At 38.5% G+C, this 25,261-nt stretch overlaps 1 protein-coding gene across 3 annotated transcripts in view; it reads right to left on the reverse strand.

Moving 5' to 3' along the window:
• Positions 1-25,261, reverse strand: part of TMEFF1 (transmembrane protein with EGF like and two follistatin like domains 1) — a 115,616-nt gene that overhangs the window by 3,544 nt on the left and 86,811 nt on the right. For 2 of the 3 annotated variants that reach the window (XM_015855183.3, XM_085539830.1), the window contains exons 5-8: positions 21,302-21,398; positions 6,986-7,134; positions 5,886-5,951; positions 2,263-2,386 (exon numbers count right to left, since the gene is read on the reverse strand). In XM_015855183.3, the coding sequence (XP_015710669.1) occupies positions 2,263-2,386; positions 5,886-5,951; positions 6,986-7,134; positions 21,302-21,398 (436 nt within the window). The remainder of the gene's footprint in view (positions 1-2,262; positions 2,387-5,885; positions 5,952-6,985; positions 7,135-21,301; positions 21,399-25,261) is intronic. The other variant, XM_085539831.1, reaches the window with a different exon arrangement.

Genomic DNA, 25,261 nt, shown 5'->3' on the forward strand with positions numbered 1-25,261 from the left:
GAGAATTGCTTTACAGCATGAGGCAAAACAAAGCAAAGGAAGCACAAGTAATTCATAAACATTTCCTCTGAAACACTGAAGTGGCAGGAAATTATTTCTGAGAAATACTGAATGGAGATTTAGGACTATTGAATTCCCGCAAAGCAGAAGTGTTTGTGTTAAGAACTCTGTTGGCAGTGAGAGTGAAGTAGCAGGCAATAGTTTAAGTTGCCTGGTAAATGGGCAGAACAAATTTTAAGGCATTCTGCTGCATTAATATAAAACACAATAAACTTGGGTCAGCAGGAGTTCATCAGACTATGCTGATCAGTCAATTAATGGAGTTAGAGAAATGAAGATCAGATTTATCTGCAGGGGATGAACTGTGCCTTCCTGATGCAGCCTGCCACATGGGCACAACCGCGCTGCATCAAGGAGGTGGCAGGAGACAGATGTGCAGTTGTGCAAAGGCTACTAAACTGAATATTGTGCAATTTACTACTACAAAGCCTTCCTCCAGTCTACCTGATGGCAGTTCTGGAGATCTGCTATACAGTGAGCATGGAGATTCATTGTCCTCGGAGAAAGCATGAGTCAAATTTGCTCTGAATAGGTATTTTAGGCAATTTTGTAGGTCACCTGGTACATATCACACACCACTCTTTGGAAATGAGGACTGGGAGTATTTAAATAGCCAAGCAAGTCCAAAGGACATTTGGTGCTTCAGGCCGAAAACTGACAGTCAGAAATTCTTGACTGGAACCCTGTGAGGTTTGTTGTGCTGTGCCAAGTCCTGAGACTATTTCAGCTTAAATAATCAACCATTTAAATAAATAACTGAAGGTAGTAATACTAAATGCAATTATAAAGTAGAATTTAAAGAGGCAGTATATTAATTAAAAGCATTAAGACATTAATTATCTGTATTTTCTTTTAACAATAAATATTTTAACGATTGAATCGTAATTGAATTATAAATAAATAAATGACTATTTATAATAGTGCTAACCAGAATAAAATTCTGAGAAATTAATGAAGTCAGTTCATTCAGAATGGTTTCTTTGAAACATTGCTAACTTGAATATTTTGCAGATAAATCCATAATAAACTGTAATAAACACAGCTCTGGATCAAAAGGACACTGTACTCAAATACTGCTGCACTGTGCCCACCAAGAGAGTGTGGGGATGCAACCAGAGTCCCAAGAGAAACTGAAGCATATTATCCTCTCTTGGTTCTGGCCAAAGAAAAGAGAAAAACCAATACAATCCTATCAGAGAGTTGAAAATAAATAAGTGTCTCAGGTGGGTAAAGGAATACAAGCTTTCAGTTGGTTAAGCCAATGACTGTACTGGCTCTTCTTTTAGGGCTTCCTGCTCTCTGGTGAGTCTGGAAACCCTTAGGTGATGGCAGTGGAGAAACATCTCACGTGATAAGGATCAAGGGAGAAAGTATAGGACCTAATGGATTTATAGCTGAATTTTCCAAAGCTAAGGATAAACAGCAAAAAGTAATAGCATCTTCAGCCACATTACTCTGGAAGTACAAATTTGCAAGATAAAACTCAGGAGTGAAAACTCCAAATAACTAAAGCACTGCATGTTATTAAGATGTAGCCATTTTCTGAAACATATTTTTAAATGATTTCTTAATTTTTAAAGAGAATGAGACAGAGGATTTGGTGATATTCAGAGAAAAAAAAGTACTTGGTAGCTAAAAATTCACATTTCTTGGGTAACAGTAGCTTAATACTGAGCTGTTAAGTAATGCTGTAGACAAAACATGTGAGTTAAAGAATATTTTGCAATTTATGCTCTCTAAATAAAACATTATTGTGAAGTAGGCAATAAATATTAAAAATAACATTGATACTACAGAGGATTTATGTCAAGAGTAATAAGATATATAGATAGCACAATAACTGATTTAGAGGTCAATAGGGCAATTGCAGTCAAGACAGAAAAACCATGCAGGGAACAGTGGTTTCTAGATTTTGCTTTTCTCTTGACAAGATCTAGCAGCTGAAAATAAGGAGCCAACACAAAGGCCAGAGTCTTCAGAGGGATTCTGCTTCTGAAAACCACCTTGCACCTGAGCCCCTCCTCTGAACACTGGCTTCTGCACGACCCCTGCAGCTGTGTGCTGCCCACGGCCCAGGCATGTGGCTTCCGTGCCACCGCTTAAATAACTGCAAACGGATACATGCTGTAATTATGGCTAGGGAACATTCTGATTAAGCCTTATGGCAATTTCAAGCATATTTTGGAGGCGTTTAGGACTTACCGGCAGGAAGCCTTCTGAGTGGAATAAATGAATTCACATTTTCCATGTATACAGTAGCCATTAAAGCTTTCTGAACAAGGTATGTGGTTTCCGATGTAAATGTCTTCTCTTTGATCACTGGCATCTTAAAAAAAAAAGAAGAGAAAAGAAGATACATAAAAAATTATAAATGCTGTGTTGTATTTATAAAAAAATCTCAAGCAAGAATAATTGAGAAATGCCCTTAAAAACTGATGGTGAGTAAAGAAATGCACAACAATGAAGCAAAGGCTTCAGGGTGAAGTTTCAGAAACACCTGCTGTTATTTGGTAGGATGCATCACACTGAAAAATGACCCTCAGAGATATCCTAACATTCTTCTTACATCCGGGTTTCTTGAAAGGAGAAAAGTGTTTTTGATAAAAACAACCAAGTGAGGGAAGATCAGAAGTTTTGTCAGTGTCATTGTAGCACAGAGCTGACAGGTAGGCACATAAAGTCCACTCCCATGTCTAAACAGGAGACCCGATGGGTTGGAAAGAAGCTGGAGCACATTTTATGCTTACTGGGTAGAAAATTCTGTTCTGACTGGTATCACCAATCATTACAGCTGAAATCAAACACATCACAACAGCTGTCTTCCTACAGAAACTCCTTTTCAAAGTAGGAACCTCAAAATACCACAATGAGCTTAAAATACCAGTTCCTTTGGAAAGTGTAATGATTCTGGCTGGAATGGAGTTAACTCTTTCATCACCACAGCCCCTTTGGTTCTGGGTTTTGAATTTATGGTTGAAATAGCGTTGATAACAAGCCAGTGTTGGCTGTTGCTGAAAGAAGCTTGCAAAGCCAACAGGCTTTCTCTTTGTCCTACTCTTCCCTCCACTTCCCTTGAGCAACCTGGGGGTGTTCAAGAGCCTTGCAAGGGACAACTGTCCCAAAGTGTACCAAAGGATATTCTGTACCATACGATTTCATACTCAGCAGTAGAACTAGAGATTTTGCTCTTCCTTCCCAAGGTGGTAGTTGTTCAGAGATTGGTGGCACTGGTCAGCTTATGGGAGATTGTGAATGATGACCTTTGTATCATTCGCTTGGTTCTTTTTTTCTCCTTCTTTTATTAAACTGATTTTACCTTGAACAATGATTATTTTTTCCCCACACTATTGCTCTTCCAATTCTCTCTCCTATCTTCCTGAGGGAAAAGAGTAGGTGAATGAGCACCTGGTGAGTGCTTAGCTGCTTGCTAAAGCAGCCCAGCAGAGGAAGGCAGTCCCCTTCTGCCCCAAGACCTGATGCATCTGTCACTAACAAAAGCTGCATACATTTTATACCATTTCCCCCAAAAATTGTTCTGTAGAGAAGTTTTAAATACAGAAGTTGGTCTTTTGTAATGAAATTCTCTAAAGTGCAGGGATCAAAAAATGTGGTTGTAATTGTAGAATTATGTTCATTTCCAAGCAGTAGACTATAGCTTCACAAATATAAGATTATAATGAACTGCAGGTGCAAAGCAAAACAGACTGAAGAAGAACTTCCACACAATCACTGATATTTATAATAACACCAAAAAGAAAGAAAATGCATTCATATACAGAGGAAAACAGAAAGAAAGGCATGCTGCTGTTTCAGGTTTCCCTTGAAGATTTTCTGGAATATTAAGGAAAAAAAAATATCTAAACATTAGAGGTTTCAGAAGCATCTAGATTTCCTAGTAAGGAAGCCTATTGGTTCAGGCTGTTCTTCAATGGTACAGAAGCCTTGACACAAGTGAAAGACATTGCCTTATATTGACAATACATCCGATACCACTCTGTTAGAATTGACTGCACGGTGGTATGTCCAAGAGGAGGAATTTGAGTCATCCCCAAATTGTTGCCTCCCTCCTCCTCCAAGCACTTAATTACTGTTGTATCTGTCGCAATCAGGGGCTAGTAATAAGCTATGTACATTTCTGTTCAGATGGCTGTGCTGTGCCTGTTCTTAATGTATATATGAATGCAGAAAGTGGGGCCCAGTGACAGATGTGTCCCCTGGAATGTGGCCAGGTAGCCACAACTGCCCAGGCTAGAGACACAACGTGGGCTGAGCAAAGTAAAATGGACATTTATCCATCCATTGATGGGAATCAATTCTTAATGTGAGAGGCCAGCCAGACTTCTTCCAAGTAAGAGATTTAACTGGTATAGAAAAAGTGATCAGGTAAAAAACTTTCTGATTGATTTAACTTTAGGTAGATACTCTGGGTGCTGCAGGAAGAAGAGACCATCCTGGCCATGATTCTAAGGACTGAGAGATACTATATATTCAGAGGAGGGGGTTTAAAAGGAGTAATGCACAGGACTCAAAAGGAAAAACAAACAGATAGAAGTGCTGCCTGTTCTCTTCTCCTGGAGAAAAAATTCATTCATAATACTTCATTTCAGTCTTGTGCTGTCTAAAAAACTTGACTACCACATAAAAAAAAAAGTATTACTGTTTTTTAGCACAACATATTCCTTTCATGCACCTCATTTGCTGAACATGAGACTGCACAAACTGTATATTTAATCATAATTATTATATGCAGTGCTCTTCCCATTTACTTGATTTCAAGGACAATTTATGTGCAAGGAATAAAAGACTATAACTTCTTCCAAATAGGAACCAAAAGTGGTGTTTTATCAATCACATAATAAGATGTATATTGCACTTCATCCCTTTTATGCCTCCACGGTGTAAGTGAATATTGACATTACATCTTTCCAAATGGTACTTAAAAGGAGTGAAAATAAAAGAATTTGTGAAAAAGGGCAAAAAAGTACAAGGCGTTTTGGCAATGAATGGGTTTTCAAGAAGAACAAAGGGAATGTCTAAAGGCATGGTTGAATGCTTTTATTGTGGGTGGCCATGGGAATGCAAAACAAGTATAATGACAGAAAAAAACCTAAAGGTCAGCACTAACAGAGAAGGTAAAACTGCTATTGTTTGTGTGAGAAGAAGGGGCAAGATTAGTACCTACGCAGATCTGCTCTCTGGCAATAACCTGAGAAAGCCAGGTATTTTTCCTGGACAGTAACACTTGGAGCAAGAGCCATGAAATGCAGAAGTGCATTTGTTCTGAGAAAAAATGAGGTGCTGACACAAAAAATAATTGAGCAGAAAGTGAAACTCTATCTTCTTTTGTTTATACTAAGGAATTAATTCACATAGGCGAAACATCTCCAAACAATGTGGCTTAGCGTTTTGGCTTACATAAAAGATATTAAAACGACCAAAAAAATACAGGATCTGCATTTTTTTGCAGATGTTTTTAGAAAAGAGGGGGCTGCGGGGGGGTTGTGTCATTTCATCAGGTATCTCACAGCTTGGCATCTTGCAGTAAAGGCATTTTCACAGCACTTGGCATGAATCTAATCCTGTGACTGTTGAGTAGGGGTAGTAAACAGCTGAGCATCCTAAAAGAATACAGCAAGGCAAAATTCACAAATCCTGCATATCTACTTCATGCCAGGCTTACAATGACAGTGCTGCAAGAAAGAAGCTGTTCACGGGTCTGTCTTGGCTACAGAAATCAAAGCTGCAAGCAGACGAGAAAGGACCAGCACACTTTCTTTTCTCATCTTGGGAAACCATAACCAAACAACACAAAGCCAGCACGATACCTTTCACCTCTGGCCGATACTGCATGCCGTCATCTTTCTTTCCAACTGCATTTGTGTCATCTGCTTCTAGATGATAAATACATGCATGGATAGCTATTAGGAAACGCTTAATTCCAAGCCACTGTATACACATCATAGAGAATAACAGTCAAAGAAAAAAGTACAGTACAAGCGCACACAGTCCCACATTGTTCCTTCCATCCAACCATGGCAGGAGCATGTAGAGTCAATAATCCCAGACTCTAGCCTAACATAGGGCACACCTCAAGTTGTAGGTTTTGAATTTACATCTCTTCCAATGCATAGGCCTAGGTTATTTTGGTTGAGATATATGTTCTTTCTGGAACCATTCAAATTACAGATTTTAATGCTAGCAAAGGGATGGCGGAAAGCTGTTATTACAACAGGAAGGTCCTAAAAGGAATTCACTCTGACATGACTGAAACCAAGACCCCAGAACTGTGGATGTTCCCTCCCTGGAAGCATTGAAGGCTAGGCTTGATGGGGCTCTGAGCAAACTGGTCTACAGGGAGGTATCCCTGCCAATAGCAAAGGGTTGGAACCAGGTGATCTTAAAGGTTCCTTCCAACCCAAACCATTCTATGATTCTATGATCAACAGCATACATAACAGTAATCTGAGGGTTTTGGTGCACCTTTCCAGCACTGGAAAACAGAATGGATAAATAGCAGTGCAATTGAGGCCCAACTTTACTCACCTTGCAACTACATTTACAGCCTCCACTAGCAACAGAGAGCATTTCTTACATACCATTATTCCCTTTTCTTTCCTACTTTTAACAGTACCCTCATGTAACGCTATTGCTTACAGTCTCCTATAACCTCTCATTGTTGTTTCAGGTAATAGCAGCCAAAGGAAGACAAGTTAACAGGAGCATCCCATATCATATATATGCAGTGTAAACATACATCTAAGTGGGTAAAACTAAAATACAGGTGGTGAGTTCACTGATAGCGAGGAGAACTGAAATACAGTTCACTGACACCTGAATCAGTCAGTTCTCATTAAAAATGGAAAAGTTTTACCAAGCCTATTTATATCAGAATTTATATTTGTTGGAGAATTAAAATTAAACCTACCTGAGCAATGTCCAAGATGCCTGATGTCGATCTGCTCTTGTCTCAGACAGGAAGCTTCTCTAACAAAGCAGGGGTTGTTATAAGAACTTCCATCAGAAGCACAGACGGGATTAAAACTGTATCCACTGCAGTCTATATTGCATACACACCTGGAAATTGAAACAACACAATTGACATCCAGCAACCAAAGAGAAAGTAATGTTGAGTCTTGAGCAAACAATAGTTAACATGTTAATACCAGCCTCTTTCACCCAGGAGAAGAGCATGTGGCATGAGGATGCAGAAGAACTTGCTGATACCTCAGTGTTGATGTTTCTTGTTTTACTATGATAACAGTCTCACTGATTAACAATCAAAAAATGATAATACATTGCTAGGAAGATTCCCGACATGAACAAAAGTATGTTTTGTTTTTCAATTATTTTTTTTTTTTTTTGTATTTGAGGCTGAATGCAATCACTATACTTGGTCATCTGTGTTATTTCCACAAGACATTTCTTCATACCTTTGAAAGTTAACAATGCATTTATTATATTGTATTTAAATCAGGATTATATGATCTAACTATTTCACCCTACATGCAAATAACACTTCAGTTGTTTTAGACACAGCATTTTCCATATCATTTGCAAGAAGAGATCACAAGCAAAAGTCAGGAAAAAGACTTATAATGCAGCAGGCTGCTATTGACCTAAACACAGGGGAAACAAAGACTTGTCTACAACTATGACTACTTCTTTTTTAGTTAGGCAGTTCTGCTGCTCCCCCCAAAAAGTTCTGAAATTTGGAGTGTGTAAATGGCACTATTTCAGTCAATACACTATTTTTTATTTTTTAAAATATCTTCCATGTCACTCTGCAAGGTCCACAGAAGCAAAAAGTGTGGCTGCAGGATGGAGGAGGTGCTGTGAGAGCAAGATAGAGGTGAGAGCTCTGCATCCTCTAAGGAGGACACACTGTCCTCTCAGCAGAAACCTCCACACAGGGGACACGTGGTCTGTCTGACTGCTGTTAGCTTAATCTGCGCTCATTCATGTAAGACATGAGGTGGGAAAAAAACACACAAGCTATCTACTTGTCAGGATTTTTATGTTCTTTCCAGCTGTTCCAAACACAATTAAATGATTAAGTAAATGTGTGTGTGTGTGCCTCAAGTCAGTAACAAATCTTGAAGCAGAACCTAATTCCACACTTTTTCTCTTCTCTCTTTCCATGAGAGTATTTTGTTACTTTTGTTATTTTAGGCTTTAAAGCTACTGCAGTTCCCAGTAATACTTCAAACCTGTGAACTTCAGATTATTTCCAGACAAATGAGCATCTCTACCTACAGACAGTTAAGAACTGCCCCAGTAACAAGGCTCTACACATCTTAGGGAGCTACCTCAAAGTTTTCTTGAAGCCCCTAAATATCAGTGACATTAACATGTTACATTATTTTTTGTCTTACTAGAAATGGGAACTCAGCATGGTTATAAACCTTAGACCTGGGAAAGGAAGTACTATTTTGTTTACATGCTCCCAGATGACTTTAAGCTCAATAAGCCTAATGAGAGGTTTATTAGGATTTACTACATGCAAATAAAAGGCTCACAGCTCAGCAGTTGTGTACATTTATTGAACCAAACTAACAGAGTTAGTCCTCATTTGTGTGGCACTGGCTATGTGCTTACTGATATCTTCCCTCAGCCATCAGGAATCTCCTCTGCACCTGCGTGCCCATCCTTGTCACATTTATTTATACCTCCAGGCAAATTCCATCTCTGTTTCTATGCCCAAACAGCTCCACTTCTGCCTACACTCATCATCCAAAGTCTGCAGCAACACAATTAATGTTAGTTCTTATCATTCCCGGTGACAAGCAAGGTGACTTTGGAAAATCATTTTTCCTTTCTTGTGTTACAAGTTAGTGTTGAAACTGCTTGGGAACTGCTTAAATTTTCAAGCTTTGTTTAGTTCAGACTTAACACCAGTGTTAAATGCACACTTACTTCAGACTGCTAAATGCGTGTTCTGGGGGGTAGTTGTGAATTCCTGTCTTCTTATTCTCAGATTACTGATAAACATTCCCAAACTTAACTCCAACCATGTAGCTAATGTACAAAAATTTCTTTTCAGCATTTAAAATTCTAGATTTAGGAAAAGAGAAAAAAAAAACCACAACAAAAAAACAAGAGCTCAGCGCTGCCCCTTGGCTCCCTTTGAGGGGCTGCAGCTGCCATGAGGCCTCCCCTCAGCTCCTCTGCTCTGTGCTGAGCCGACACAGGGACCTCAGCTGCTTCTCATACCTCTTGCACTCAAGAGACCCTTCCCCATCTTTGTAGCCCTCCTTTGTATGCTAAGAGCTCTATGTCCTTCCTATATTGTACCACCCAGACTTGCACAGAATCACAGAATTGTAGGGGTTGGAAGGGACCTCTAGAGATCATTGAGTCCAACCCCCCTGCCAAAGCAGGTTCCCTACATGGCGCTTGTGGTGAGGCTGCGCAGCACAGAGCAGAGTGGCAGAACTCCTTCCCTTGGCTAGATAGCAGTGCCAGAGTATCACTGGGTAGGTCTTGCCTGCCTTTGTGAGGAGGCTGGGCAGATGGTGGTGGTAGTTCTTTCCCTGATGCTTTTTGCTATTAGCAACCATTGCTAGCCAAGCTGCTTGCAAATCCAGCAGAGGTCCCAGGGCATCTCCCAGCATGGGCACATCTTGTCCAGGATCTGCCCCTTGTTTCCAGGATCATCCCATCCTCCTTCAAGCCCTCTTTCTTTTTTCCAAGAGCACTTCCTTTTAGGACCCCTTTCTCTCCAGAGCCCAAGCTGTTGGTTTCCCATTATAACTGTCTGCAGGAATGAAATGCCTCATCAGCTTCCTAATTGCTGACCTCGCCTTGTGTCTCTTTGTTAATTGGAGAACTCAGGACATGACACTTCCACTTAGCCTGTATTACCCCAAATTTACCAGCAGTCCATGGTGGCTGCAGCTAGCAAGTAGCTAGCTTCTGCTCAAGAGTTCAAAAGTTTCAGACACCCACATGCACACAGTTATCTGCCTGAGGCTGTTAGCTGCTGCTTTGCCAAATGATAACTCAAACCTTCACCTGGCAGTTCAGTCACTTGTATAGATGCTTCAACCGAGCTGTCTGGCATGTAAAAGCAGGCAATCTACTACATATACTGCTGGATAATGAAGGGAGATGACATACTTCAAAAATTATTGTGCTTCATTATTCAAAAAACAAAAGTCTGAAGCCTTTCAGAGGGATGAATGAGGTAAGGCTTTGGCTGGGGCATCATGGCATGAAGAGAAGAGGACCTCTGTGGATGCAGCAGGATGGCAGAGAGGGAGACAGGAGAATACATTAAGAAAGTGTATGTGGGGGGCTCTGGGCTGGGCATCAGGCAGAGGTGAGTAGTTTGACTGCATGCCTTCCTGCTTCAGCCCAGGAGAGCTGTAAAGCGGAACAAAAGAAAAAGGAAGGAGGCAGGAGCATAATGAAAAATTGTTTGGCACATTTGATACCAGCTTACACAGCCTGTTAGTCTCCATGGTACTGCCTCATCTGCTACCCTTCTTCCTTTGGCTAATATGCCACATGTGAGCAGGCTAGCTGAGGTCCACATCTCCACATGCTCCCATCTTATGAACTTGGATTATGGGACCGAACTTCCCAGTGAAGCTGAAATACACTTTTGGTAGAAAACATGAAACAAAAAAATGTTTTTAAATGCTTGGTGTTTGCTAAGGAAGGTAAAACCATGGGAGAATGAATTGCTGCTCTGATGCTGTATATTAAAAAAAAAACAAAGTTGGCAGCTGAATTCCTGAGAGAGAACAGGCTCACTGCCACTGTCTGAAACCTAAAAGCAGCTCAGGAAAGTAGCATAAGATTCCCAAATGAGCCTTCTGTGAAATACAGAAAATACGCTACTTCCTGAAGTCAGAGAGCTACACAGGGCAGGACAGTAGATTGATGCTGTAGCAAGGACAGAAAATCCAACCGCCTAAGGGGAACTGACCGCCACCATGGGCCCATCTCCTAAAGTCAGGCAGACCTCAAAGCCTAGGACAACTAAACACAGCACATGAGGAGGTGTGAATTATACACCTTGTTGATTTCGGCCCTTATTTTGTTACTTCAGGCAGTGGCTTCCTGCTTTTGATTTTAACACCTTGTGCTGCAGAGGCCTTCTTTGCTTTTCAGTCTCCCAAATGGCAATGCACCATGTGACCCTTCCTTCTCCAGAAAAACAGAAGCGCAATGCTGCTCAGTGAGAGAAAATACATGCCTTAACCTCCTGCCTCCTTACCCAGGACATCTGAAATTAAAATAAAAAACAGAATATAATTCTATGTGAGCTCATCCTGGCCATGAAATGTTAGATAGTACAGTTAAATTACAGGGGAATTATTTGCAATGGAACATAATTTTATAAAGCAGGAAGCATTGGAAAGCCTATATTGATGAGGTTTAGGTTAAGATATTAACCTGCATAACAAAAAAGGTATTTCAAACAGAATTTTCCACCATATTTCTACTCATTTAAAATATGTATTAAAGTACTATTCTGCACCCACTGAGACAGCATCACAGCTTTGATTCTAGTTTTTCATATTTTAAGCTGATTTTTAGATAAAATTTTCATTCTATTCTTTATGGAAAAAAGTAAGAGCAAGATGCATTCTCAGCCTCAATTTTGAGGTGTGCTTTGTGCATGTGCCTTCTGGTAAGCAAGTAGATGCACACTGCAATTACAACGTACCAAAACAGAAGTTATAAGAAAAAAACCCAAACAATCAAACAGTGCCTATCACACAATACTTTTTTGTAATAATAGAAAATTACTCAATCTTTGTGTGTGAAATTAAATATAATGGCTTAGACACTGCTGTTCTGACTCCTTGGTATATTTTCATAAATGTTAAAGGTTGGCCTTATTCTGGATGACTGGCACAATCCTAGCTGCCCTGTGAGGATGTCAGTCATAAATAACGGAGGAACAATATCTTGCTTATATGCTTCTAGTGTGGAAAACCTGATGTTAAAACAGTTTTCATGCTGAAAGTAGCCAGAAAATGCAATGACAGGACAACTGTGGCTCAAGTGAACTCCCAGTCTCCAGAGCAGAGCCAGTGACACTTGGGGTCACATGTGACAAGGCTCAAAGATGGGCAGCAGAGAGGTTTGAGTCCTGTCTCTCAGGCAACTGCCATGCTGACAGGTATATTTATGCTGCACAAGCAATCCCACAAGGGAATCAGGAAGGTTCTTAATTAATTAACTAAATTTTAACTAAGAATAATTTTTCCTAAATTATTATATCAAAAGATTGCAAAAAATGTTAAAGCACTTTTAAATACCAGAGTATTGTTCTCCTAACTCTCAGTCAGTTATTCCTAAGTAACTTCCAGGAACCATTCTCTGAAGTCCAGCAGTGGTCCAAGCATAAACTACTGATGCTGAGCTGATAAAAGTGAGCGCACAGAAAAGTGTGCATCAAAAATAATTAAAAAGATGCTCTGCAAAAAAAGGGCTTGCCTGTTCATCCAGTTGTTTTTTACAAAACATCAGTCTTACTTTAGACTTACCAAAGCTGTGCCTTGTTGAGCAAACTGATCATCATATCCCAGCACAGGTTGAGAGAATGGCAAATTTTTTGACCTACTGTTAATTCTGGCTGTTTTGCCACCATCACCTGGAGATTCCACAGTTCAAGCCCAACTGCTGCTCTGCTGTTGGCTTTTGTATGTGTTTGCCAAACATGATCCTCTTTTTGCTCATCAGAAAAATGAAAAGCTACCAAGTGTTACCTTCTGCCTGATGTGTGGCTGCTCAGTGCAGCTTTCAGAAGAAGAAAGTTAATCACTTAAAGAGCAGCCGCTTAACATACATTTGTACTAAGGATAACTTAAAAGTGTTTGATGCTTCATACCAGAAAGAAGTGAACGAGTACATCAGTTTTTGCTGTAACAGCTTGCTATAGAACTCATACTGGGATAAAAAGAGTCAGAGCACAAGAAGAGTTTCTTCAAGACCCTCCCTATTGGTTTTCAATCAAGAGGCTTGAAACAGGTACTTAATTCTTCAAGTGGATGTCTTGCCGGAGATGGTTACCACTTAGTGTCTCCCAACTTAGGCCTGAAAAGTCAACAGGATATATCCAGATGTTTTCATGACATGGTAGGGTATACACACAGAAACTAAATTTTGTCAATTGTTGTCAGAAAGCTGATGTCCTAAGAAAGAAGGCGATGATTTGCTGTTCAGAATCAAATCAAAGTTCAGTTTTCTTGTGAAAATGTGCTTTTGGAAGTTGCATACATATCATTCATTAACACCATTAGTTAAACATAAAAGCATTTGAATATCAGGCGGTGATAAAACTGAACCAAACAACAATAAAAGAAAAGGTGCTTTCAATAAATAAGAAATGAGAACATACCATTCATTTAGAAGAGGTTATTAGGTGTAACAAGGAAAACTTCTCTAGTAAAATGACGTGACACATTTGAAACAAGCTCAGGCTGTAAGAGCACTTGCTGTTATCAGTAAATTAATTAGATCCCCAGAGATCACAACACATTTGAAGGCTCCTTTTCTTTTTCAGGCTTCAAGGGGCATGCGATTTCTTGGAAATTCTGCCTGCTTAAGAACTGCAGTAGATTCAAAGAAAAGAAGAGAAGCAGATTTGTGGAGCAGGCTTGACTGCTGTGAGAGGCCAGCCACTTCAAGTAGAGGGCAGGCCTTTGTGCCCATGTTGGATTTTCCAAGAATGTTTCTTTGGATGGGCATCATGGGAAGTACTGCTTGTCCTACCTTTCCAGTAGTAGAATGCAAGAGTAAGCTTTCCCAGCTACTTGCCTATTTATAGACATGTCTGTTTACAAGTATAGAATGGAAATACCAGAATAAAACAGTGTGTGAGATGCACACAGATGGATAAATGTAAGCTTGATGGAATATATTTAGGTGAACAGAAATAGCTGGGGTGTTGCAATTGCAGTTAAGAAGATAACCAAGGGTGATAAAGGCAAATGAAGGATTACCTTTCGTTTGATGTTCATTCCCTTGTGTGCAATTCTCTCCAGATGAAACTTGAACTAAGAAAATCTGGGTTTCAAAGTGATTTCTCTACCTATTCAACTAATGTTGAATATTCATTAGGTTTTTTTGGCGTTCTTTTTAAAATCCCTTTTTAGCACTGAGGAGATAAGTGCAAGTGAAGTAGATTTCAATTCTGCAGGCTTCTCTATGTCCTGCTTGAACACCCTCTCTGTCTTTACTTCTTCCAACAAAGCAGCACACCCTTTAAATACTGTGTCTCAGCTACTACTAGCCATCCCTTCACCTCCTATTTTAATTTTATGTCTTTCTTTGACCACTTTAAAAATTAAGTCCCTAATCACAGAGAGCTTTTAGCAGCACATAGTAAATGATGCTTGTTTTCACAAAAGTGGCCTAACTCTCCATCCTCAAATAATATAAACCTTCAAAGACTTGGCACGCATTGCTGCAAAGATCTTTAAAACATACATTAAAAAAAACCAAGCCTGGATTATTATCCACTAGAACCTATTCAATTTCTTATTAGTTAGTATAAAGAAGAGATCATTATACTATTCCTTTCATATCAGAATTTACCGTAGGACAATTGTACATAATTCACAACACAACTGTGAATTTTATGTAGTCCCATATAAAAATAATGAATCCCCTGTTTAGCTTGATTTCCTTTATCTGTGTTTGTTTTGTGACACACAGAGGCTTAGAATTTCTGTTTTTCACTGGCCCAGAAAACTGTGAACTTCATGCATGCAGGATTGAAATACCATTTCTTATGAATACCTGTGATATCATACCCTAAAAAGGTCATAAAATGTTGACTACGGTAACTGAGTGAAAAAGCGGTCCAAAGAGGCAAGTATGAGCCAGCGTGCCAGAACTTCAAACAGATCAAGCCTTTCCCTGGAAGGCAGATTATATACAGAAGACAAAAAACAGGATCCCAAGATGTCCATATTGCTATTGCTAAGTGTCAGTAATTATACTTCTGAATTCCTGTTTTGAGTATTGTGAGAACACACATTTTATAAATCACATAACCGTTGAATCTGTATGGCACTGAGATGTCTATTCTCCCAAAAGTAAATGTTGCAAACTGTTAATCTCAAAAGGTTTACTTGGGGAGCAGTTGTCGATCTTTATGGAAAAAAAAAAATAATCCATATTATGAATCAAAACAGATCTTTGGCAGCATAACACTCATTATTAAGAAAAGGCTGAATGTACTCAGAATCTCATTTCTGTATTTCCTCTGTATGTATTTTCCTGAAGTTACAAACATACTTTAAAATGCCTAGAGATACTTACTAGATGTTGGCAGGATGTTTTATTCAAGTATTCAGTAATGCTTTGACATGAGAGAAAAAAAGAGACATGTGATGTAACACAAGAGTGCAATAGGAGGGAATATCACTTCTGATAAGCAGAACTACTTTTTAGTTTGAAAAAATACTTCACATATGAAGAAAAAATGTGAGATGAAGTTACATTTAAAGGGCAGGTTGGCAATGAGGACAAGGGCCAGGCTCTTTTCTGTGGTGCCCAGCAAGAGAACAAGGGGCAACGGGCAAAAACTGGAATACAGAGAGTTCCATACAAACATGAGGAAAAGGTTCTTTACTGTGAGGGTGACTAGAACAGAGTACTGGCACAAGCTGCCTAGAGAGTTGGTGGAGTCTCCTTCTCTGGAGATATTCAAAATCCACCTGGACACTTTTCTGTGTGACCTCTTGCAGGAAACCCGCTGTAGTAGGGGGTTGGACTCTATGGTTTCTAGAGGTCTATTCCAACCTCTACAATTCTGCCATTCTGTGATTTTAAAACATCAATATTAAAAAATCCTATACTAATCCTAGAATGAGTTTTAGTATGTATAAGAAGAAACTTGTAGAAAAAAGAGAAAGATCAGGTAATAGCAATAAAACTTTAAAAAATTTAAAAAGTGAAATCTTCTAAAGGAATATAGAAAGGTGGGCTACCACATTTCCCCCCAAAATCGCCAGTATATTTATACTATCAATTTCTTCACCATTGCTGCAAGTGGCTCTTGGGAAAAACAATATTCAGGTCTCAAAGGACCAGAAAAAATTCTGCTTCAGAATGCAGTAAACTAAGGCATCATGTGGTTTAGAAGCTTTGTACAAGATTTATATTAAGTAAATCTATCTCAGAAAAAATATATCTGTGTCCTTAACAGTCACAATGCTATAAATATTGGTATAAACTTCTCTCACTGAAGAAAGATTTAAGTGCTGCACTAATGAATACAATTGTACAGCCACATTCATGCATTTATTTTACATTCATACTGGATTAGTATGCATGTTTCAATATTTATTAATATATCATATTCTGACTGTGTACTGATAGGGTGATCTGTAACGTGACCAGCAGAGCTGAAAAGTCCAGTTCATGCCAAGATGAAACTATCAATAGAAAACTGTAGGTTTCTGCCGCTTCCCTACAGGGTTAGCTCACTAGCTTCCAACACATCAGCGCTACTCTTGGTGGCCCCAAGCTGTGTGTTGCCATCTCCAGCTCCACCTCTCAACAGGAAGTCATTTCCAGTTCCAAATTCAGGCAGAAAACACACACCACCCTCATGCTGCTTACATCTTTAGGCTGCTGGCCAGTTTCTTTCACAGAAGTTTAAATTTATCAACCTTATGTGTCCTTTTTCATTCCCTTACTACAAGCTGTGTACCATTATGCTGCTCCTTCTAAGCAGCAGAGCTAAGTTCTAGCCAGAGAGACATTTTGATGGACAGGACAGAAAGTGAAATACAGACATATCAGTCTCAGACAATGGATTCTCCGTGAAGTATAGAATGCATGATTCGGTTTTGTTGGTAAAGGGGAAAAAAATCATACATAATATTTGTGAAGTCTGTTGTCTGCAGGCTGTTGCTACCTACAGAAAGGTACAGAACAAATAGGACATAGTAAGTCTTTATGCATCTTAAAACCAGAGCATCCACTAGTTACTGTTTATGCTCTTTAAAAGTCATAGAATCATAGAATCATAGAATTACCCAGGTTGGAAGAGACCTCAAAGATCATCGAGTCCAACCACAGCCTAACCATAGTACCTTAACTCTAACAACCCTCTGCTATATCATATCCCTGAGCACCACATCCCAACGGCTCTTAAACACATCCAGGGATGGCGATTCAACCACCTCCCTGGGGAGCCTATTCCAGTACTTAACTACCCTTCCTGTAAATAAGTGTTTCCTAACATCCAACCTAAACTTACGCTGGCACAACTTAAGGCTATTTCCCCTCATCCTGTCACTTGTCACCAGTGAGAAGTCTATCCATGAAGTCAAAATTCTTTGAAATACTTTTAAGTTGTATGAAAAGAAAGTATTTTTCTGTGATGTTTCCTCAAATTGATTCCTTTTCGCATTTATATAAGGAAATCTTATATAACATACTAATTTGCATACACTTGAACATTAATTTTCTAAGTATGGAGTGCTGTTTATGACAACCATCTGCTCAGACTTCACTTCTTTCTCTTATTCAGTCCACTTAAAATTAACATCCAGAGTTTTTGAAAAGGCAGTGCAAATGATAAAGTTGTTCATATTTTTGCATTCAGTTTACCACGCATTGTAACCACTTCTGGTATAGAAAGCGTTTATGAGAAATCAAACAAAATGAAGATACAAATCACAAACGCTGTGCAAAGCTTTAATTTTTCAGACTGTGTATTATCTTGTGCAATAGAGGCATATATTGCAATTTTGATCAGAGACAGCTATCTTACTTCAATGCTTAGCCTGAAAACTAAAAAAAATTGTAACTGTAAGAGGAAGGATGGTTTAAGGAGCAACTAAAAATGAAATCACTGACTGGTAATGTGGAACGCGCCTCCGCTTCATAGAACTACACTTGTTTAAATTTGTTTTTAGAAAGCACTGGGATTTGATAACTACACAGAATCAGAGGGCTAAAACACCTCCTCTATGAGGACAGGATGAGAGAACTGGGACTCTTCAGCCTGGAGAAGAGAAAGCTCCAAGGAGACTTTATAGCATGGCCTTCCAGTATCTGAAGGGGCCATATAGAAAAGGTGGGGAGGCACTTTTTATAAGAGCAGGTAGTGACATGGCAAGGAGAAATAGCTTTAAACTGGAAGATAATAGATATAAACTAGATATCAGGAAGAAATTCTTTACTGTGAGGGTGGTGAAACACTGGAACAGGTTGCCCAGAGAGGCTGTGGATGTCCCCTCCCTGGAAGCATTGAAGGCCAGGCTGGATGGAGTTTTGAGCAAATTGGTCTAGAGGGAGGTGTCCCTGCCTATAGCAGGAGGCTGGAACTAGGTGATCATAAAGGTCCCTCCTAACCCAAACCATTCTGTGATTCTATGAATCACTGAATAATTTTGGCTTGAAGGGATGTGCAGAGGTCAGCTATTCCAAAATTCTGCTCAAAGCTAGTACAGCTGGACTAAAGTGTCCATGGCTGTGTTCTATCAGATTCTGACCACATCCACTGGTCTGAACTCCACAGCCTCGCCAGATACCTTCTTCTGAAGCCTGACAACCCTAAGGGAGAAATGTTTTCCACTACATCAAATTAGAATTTCCCATGCTCTGACACATCTTTCATGTTTATGCTATCACTGTGCAACTCCAAGAAGAAACAACTTGCTTAAGCATCAGCAAGTCTAGCTATAGCTATCAGAAAATGCCAAGTAGTTCCTACCACAGTATCGCTCCTGTTCCACTGTGGAAATTATCCTGTAGTTTTCACTTAAAGATGTTATCATTTTTTGCATAGGACTTCCACATCTTTTGAAGTCCAAAAGACAAACCACAGCCCATATGAAATAAAACTGCTTCTAGCTGAATTGTTCTGTAACCAGGAGAAAATCTGCCAATGCTGCACTCCAGGCTGCTGTGGCTGTCCTGTTGGCAGGAATGGGGAATTCTCATTAGTGCTAGCTCATTTATCTCAAACCACTCAACACTTTGTGGTGTAGATGTCTCCCCTTTCACTAATTTACTGTCTGTCCGCAGGCTAATCATTTTATCCATAACTTAGTTTATTCATGAAATTGTAGTGCAGATGTCATTTCACATCTCAGGAGCACTCAGAATAGAAAGGAACTGATGTTTGCAATGTCTCAGATTGCGGTGTTTGGAAAAAGGATGCAAAAATGCATAATTTTATATTTACTATAAGTATTAGACTGCATCTCATGAATATGGCTTGAGATTATCTACTGAACAGTAGGAGACAGTTCAGTTAACTCATTCAGTTATTGTCTTGAAAAAGAATTTTCCTAATATGCCTTTTGTAATCACACCAATCATTTTAAGTGTTTTAATGCCACAGAGTCCAAGCAAGGGTTACTCAGGCCTAAGAAGTCTACAGAACATTACTAAATGGAATTTTTATCTATGATTCAATTGAAATCACTCCATTATGCCCCAAAATTGCAGTTGTAATTCTCATGGTTTAAAAAGGAAAAAAAAATCAAGATAGTATATTTTTATTCAATTAGAGTGCCTGCATGGGTTGCTAGAATTGGAACAATACTGATAGTAATACAGCACAAAATTATTCTATGATTCTATGATTCTCCCCTCCCTGGAACTGCTCAAGGTCAGGCTGGATGGGGCTTCGGGCAAGCAGGAGGTATCCCTGCCCTTGGTAGAGGGTTAGAATTGTGTTATGTATAAAGGTCCCTTCCAACCCAAAAAATTCTAGGATACTAAGAAAGTTAAATAAAAATATGAACTGAGTGGTGCTTATACAAATCTGATTAATGATGTTTGTGTTGCCAATGATTTTATATCTGATGATATAGTTTTGTGGGGTTAAAAAACATGGATGTGTAAAGCATTCTGAAAGGAGGCTGTATTAGAGTTTCCCAAACAGATTTCAATCCCATCTTCTGTCAGGTAAATAACTGCTTTGATTTCAGGAATAAAAGGCAACAAACTCCTAACTTTGATTGAAGTAAGCCTGTGACATTCTGTGCGACATGTCAAAATGAACCTTGCGTAGATAATCTAAGGTAGCAGGGCCCTATTTAGTCTGAATCCAAACTGACAGTGAATATCACTAAAGGCTATACTGGTCAAAGGTAGTGGGCAAAAAATGAAGTCATTTAAGTTGGAAAGCTGACAAAATCAAAAAAGTACAGATCTGATAGGTTGTAAGTAAGCCTCATAAGAATATTTCCTAACTTTTTTATTATTTTCTATTTAAATATCTCCATTTCACCTATTTTTTAATTTAATTTTAAAGAGAACTAATGAATCTTAAAGACTAAAAAAGCCCACAATAAAACACTTTGCTTTTATCAAGAAGGGAGACGTTGGCTTTGCTTATATAAGCAGAACACTGGGGAAAAATCTACCACTTTCTTCAACTTTATCTTCTCTTATGGATACTATAAAGCCACAGAAATGCAAACTCTACCTGTATAGACCTGAATAGGCAATCTTTTACTGAAATTGAATGCTTGAAAATTGATTTTCCAAAGCCAAGAGCGCATCTCAGTGCATATAACAAACAAATCTATACCCATCTTGACGGTCATAAATGAAACAGACCAAGGCAATACTGCAGAAAATTATAATTATTATGAAATATGGCTACAGTTCATTTGTCTCCCCATAAAAGAGCAAGCCTACTTCGGTGGTATGTCATTTTAGGAAACCTGAAGTATTAGGCCACTATTCATGTGTACTATTGCCCTTTTGTTTTCACTTGTATATTCAAGATTAAGTTGTAGCATACATCATGAATATTAGTGCTAAACTGCCTTACATCCTGACATTTCCTTACTCTGATATCTCATAAAATCTTGTGAACTTATGACATATTGTACAAGAAATAGACCCCAGCTAGAAGATAAAAGAAATAAGCTTCCCACAGTAATACTGTACAGAAAAGCAGTACATACAGAAAAAAAGTCAGAGATGAATGATGAGTATTTATTTTGTATTCTTGTGTTCTGTGTTCTTTTTTTTTCTTTTTTTTTTTTGCCAGAATGAAACAAATAAACATTCTTTCATTGAAAAAAAAAAAAAAAAAAATTTGAGAAAGATTCTCCAATATGTCTTTGCATTGTTTTCTCCCTATATCTTGCAGCTGAAAATAATTTGCTCTTCACCGACACATATAAAACTCATTATTATTAGACAGCATTAAAACTTCAATTAGTAGGAACAAGCATAGTCAGGATAATCACATACGTTTTCTTTTGTTCATTGACATTGTTAAGGAAAACTTGTTACTTACCCAACATTTTCTGCATCTTCATCACACTCAGCCCTATATTTGCAAACTCCACATTTTGAGTGTTTCCTCTGAACTTCTGTCCCAGATCCTTCATACTCTAAACAAAACAAGGTGCTGTTAGCAGAAAGCGTGACTTCTATATTAAGCTCTCACTTCGCCTACCTAAATTCATTCACCTTTAACTATATTGTCAACAGTTATCATACACCGAAGCTGTAAACCTTAATAGTGCTTCATCTTTCAAAATCCAGCAAATGGAGGTTGGTAGAACAGTAACAATGACAAGAAAGCATCCCTAAAAACAATTGCTTCATTGATTGTCTCTTCCTTTATTGTTATTTCATTGTATTTATTCTCGCTTCAACAGACACACACTGATGTGTCCCAGACATGTTCAGTCTGAACTGGCACTGATAACAGATAAACTCTGTACCTTCTAATGTTCTTGACTATTAGGTACGAAGGACTTGGAAGCTGTTTTCTGTTACAGTATCTAATTACAGATATTCTTATGTTACTTCTTATATTTTTTCCCCTTTTTATAACTGATGATAGCCCCAGATTGTACTCATCTCTCATACATGCTGTGGTTGAGTAAAAGAAATACAACTATACTATAATTGTTTCAATACAATATTTTCTTAATATTTGTTATTTTAACAATGCAGTAATGGAGAGCTTGAAAAGAAGAAAAGGAAACAGAAATCTGCAGAGGGAGTCAAGGACTTTAATGTATGTTCGTGTAAGACTGACTACACAAGGCTGTCAAAAAGAGATCTAAACAAAGTGATTATTTTCTCACAGTTTCATGTGCTATAGCAAGAGGAAATCAACCAACCATCAACAATTAAAAACTTCCTGTACTCTTTATATTTAAATAGAAAAAAGGAATCCACAACAGTCCTTCTTAATTTTCCTCAATCTTATCTGAAGGGAATCTTGCCCTCTACCTGTGGGCTGAGCTTATACGCAGAGCACATAGTTAGTCTCTCTCAAACTCACTTCTGTCTGAAGCATGGCGTGAATTTTTTAAGGATGACTACATACCCAAACAAAATTACCACTGTAAGAATTCTATCACTAGACTTACTAAATTGCAATAGAGGTAGCTTTCTTTTATTTTTACAGTTGCAGCTTATTTAATTTTTAATTCTTTCAAGGTACCATGTGCCTAGCATACTACATTTTGACTGTTCTTCTGCATTAACTGTTATTATTCATGTTCACTGTATTATTTACTTTATTCCTTGATGAGTTCTCTCTCTTCAGAGACAACAGTCTGTTGCAGAGAGAGGCTGGCATCCAGGAAAGATGGCCAAGACCCCAGACTTACTCTTGGGCACTAAAACCCTGCCTGCTTGGGCATATCATGAGCCTGATCAGTTCTGATTTGCACACAGTATATTTCAAGGCCAAGAGTCCACGGGAAAACAATAATTTCATAAAGATTATTTAACATTTAATGATTTACAGACTTACATTAGATATGCACTGTGTGGATTTTCTGCCCTCTATTTACTTAGACTTGCGTGTGAGATATTGCCTTTGATTGTGGTGGTTCACCTCAAAACCACTATTCTATACCGATTTCTTTTTTGAAAAAACAAGTGGGTAGATAGATTTTATTTACCAGGAACCCATGATGACTGTCATTTAAAAAAATGTGTCTCACTTGCCCCTTAATTCTATTTTCGGTTTATTCTTCCTTTTCTATTGCTTTGCTTCTGACAGATGCCAATATGAGAGGCTACAGCTCTCCAGATCATCACATTTATCCTTTCTCAAAATATCTGCACACTACTTCTCATTGTTCTAATGACAAAAGATAAAGACATGAATATCCCACAGAATTCTTTATCAGCCACTTTTGAAGCTTTTAGGTGTAAAACAGACAGATCTGCGGATTACAAAACATCTGCCTTTGACATTTGGTGCTTAGTAACCTGCTGTATTGCTAGGATGGAAATCATTTCTTCATTTCCTATATAAACTATCTGATCTCACTTGAAATACAACCAGAATGCCTTGCATAGCACTTTTGCTGCACTATTAGCATTTCAGTGTTCATCAATGAGCATCTTGAAAGTAATCCACAACTACTAGGTAATTATTTCTATATGCTATTCAGTGTGAACTTCTCCCCCTCTCTGCTAAAACTGCTTTCTCTATCTTCTTTAATATTTTTTGCTTGTTGTACAAAAAGCGTGATCTTTTTTTCTTCATTAGAACATGCAGGCCCTAATGCATATAGAGTTATTTATCTGTACTTTATCCTGTTTGCACACAATAAATATGTGCAAATCACAATTACCTGCACCTCAGATACTGTTAATTTACACCTGTCAGGATTAAGTGTAGTACAGATGAATGCATCTTGATGCAACATTTCCATGTTAGGCAATCACAATTCATAATTCTTCTTTCATTACTAGCTGCATGATGTTCCAGTAGTATGAAACAGTGAGTATAATTTAAATTGAAGTCCTTCAAAAAAAATGCAACTTTTCCCATCAATGCAGAATAAATAATAACTGTCTTTTCAGCCTGAGTAGGTAGTAGATATGTTCTGTACCCAACTTGTAAGTTCACCCATTAATATTTGAGGGCAATAGTTCCTCTGTTGTGAGTGTCTCCAGACTGGCAATGAAGCTCTTGACAGATTGCCTCTCCCTTCTCCTTTCTTCTCCATATTTGATTGTACCTAAATAGGTTAAAGCCATTAATTTTAATATTCAAATCAATCAAATCTTCCCAGCAGGTTTCAGTAATACCAATTAGGTCAAAATATGTTCCTAAATGAGCAATTCAAGTTCTTCTTGTTTATTATGCAGGCTTCTAATGTTGACGTATAGATGATTACAAAATTTCTTCTCACTTTCTTTGCTATCTTGATTAATTCTGCTCTTGACATCTTAATTTCATGTTGAGTGAAAGCTCATTTTCCCTCTCTTTTCAGCTTCCTTTAGTGTTTCAGGTCAGCACCTCATTAATACTCTGTCCTTCAAAGAAATGAGGCACAAAGATGGGATCTGTGACTCCCAGTTGTCTGTCTGAGCTGCACTGCCCGCTAACACTTCTCCTTGAGTCATTATTTCCCTGCAGAAGTTGGCCAGCTCTACCTCAGGAGCCTGCAAACGGACAATTGCTCTGGAGGAACTGGCCAGCAGTAAATTGCTTCCCTTGGCAACTCATTTGTGTGTTCCTACAATCGTAATACCTCTGGTTCAAAAAAAAAGTATTGATTTGTGTCAAGGTGAAGTTTGGATTGCCTCCAGGTATGGGCAGGAAAGAGAGTTTTGCTATCATGTATTTATCATTGCTCACAGTGAAATGGAGGGAGCCTATGGAGAGCTGTGGCTGTTCTGTAGCCATGTATCTATCTATATATGCAACAACAACTCCCAGGTCTGGGGAAGATCCCCTGAAAATCAATTCCTACCTGTATTTGGAGTATGGAGTTGTTTTTTTAAAATGACATGTTACCTCATGGAAGACAACTAAAATCAAAATGACTATAAAAAATAGGAAGGGCCACAGCAAATCCCACTCTGTACCCTTAAGATACCTCCTGAAGTCATACTAATCCCATTGGTATGGCTATCACTGAAAATTCCTCTTCTAACTACAGTCTACAGCATCACATGCTATGGGTGGCAGTTCACTCAACTGTTCAGTAACTTGACCTCTCTTCCATTAATTCCTAGGACAGCAATAATGACAGACTAGTTAAAATGGAGATTATTCTCATAATTTAAAACAAGGGTGCAAAGTTGCTCTTTTATCTGTAAGTTTACATTTAAAGCAAGTGCAACAACTAGTTTTAGCCATCCCAAATTTCTGGCAAGCAGTTTCTTGATCAATCTAGACCAAGCTGCTGGCTCTTATGCAAAAGCATTATTTGCCAGCTGGATCAAGAGCTAAGCCTGGCTTGGTAGTCCAAGCTACACCTTGCTGTGCAGT

The sequence above is a fragment of the Coturnix japonica genome, chromosome 2, assembly GCF_054131305.1.
Source record: "Coturnix japonica strain WE chromosome 2, WE-NBRP24, whole genome shotgun sequence".
In the NCBI taxonomy this organism is placed as follows: Eukaryota; Metazoa; Chordata; class Aves; order Galliformes; family Phasianidae; genus Coturnix; species Coturnix japonica.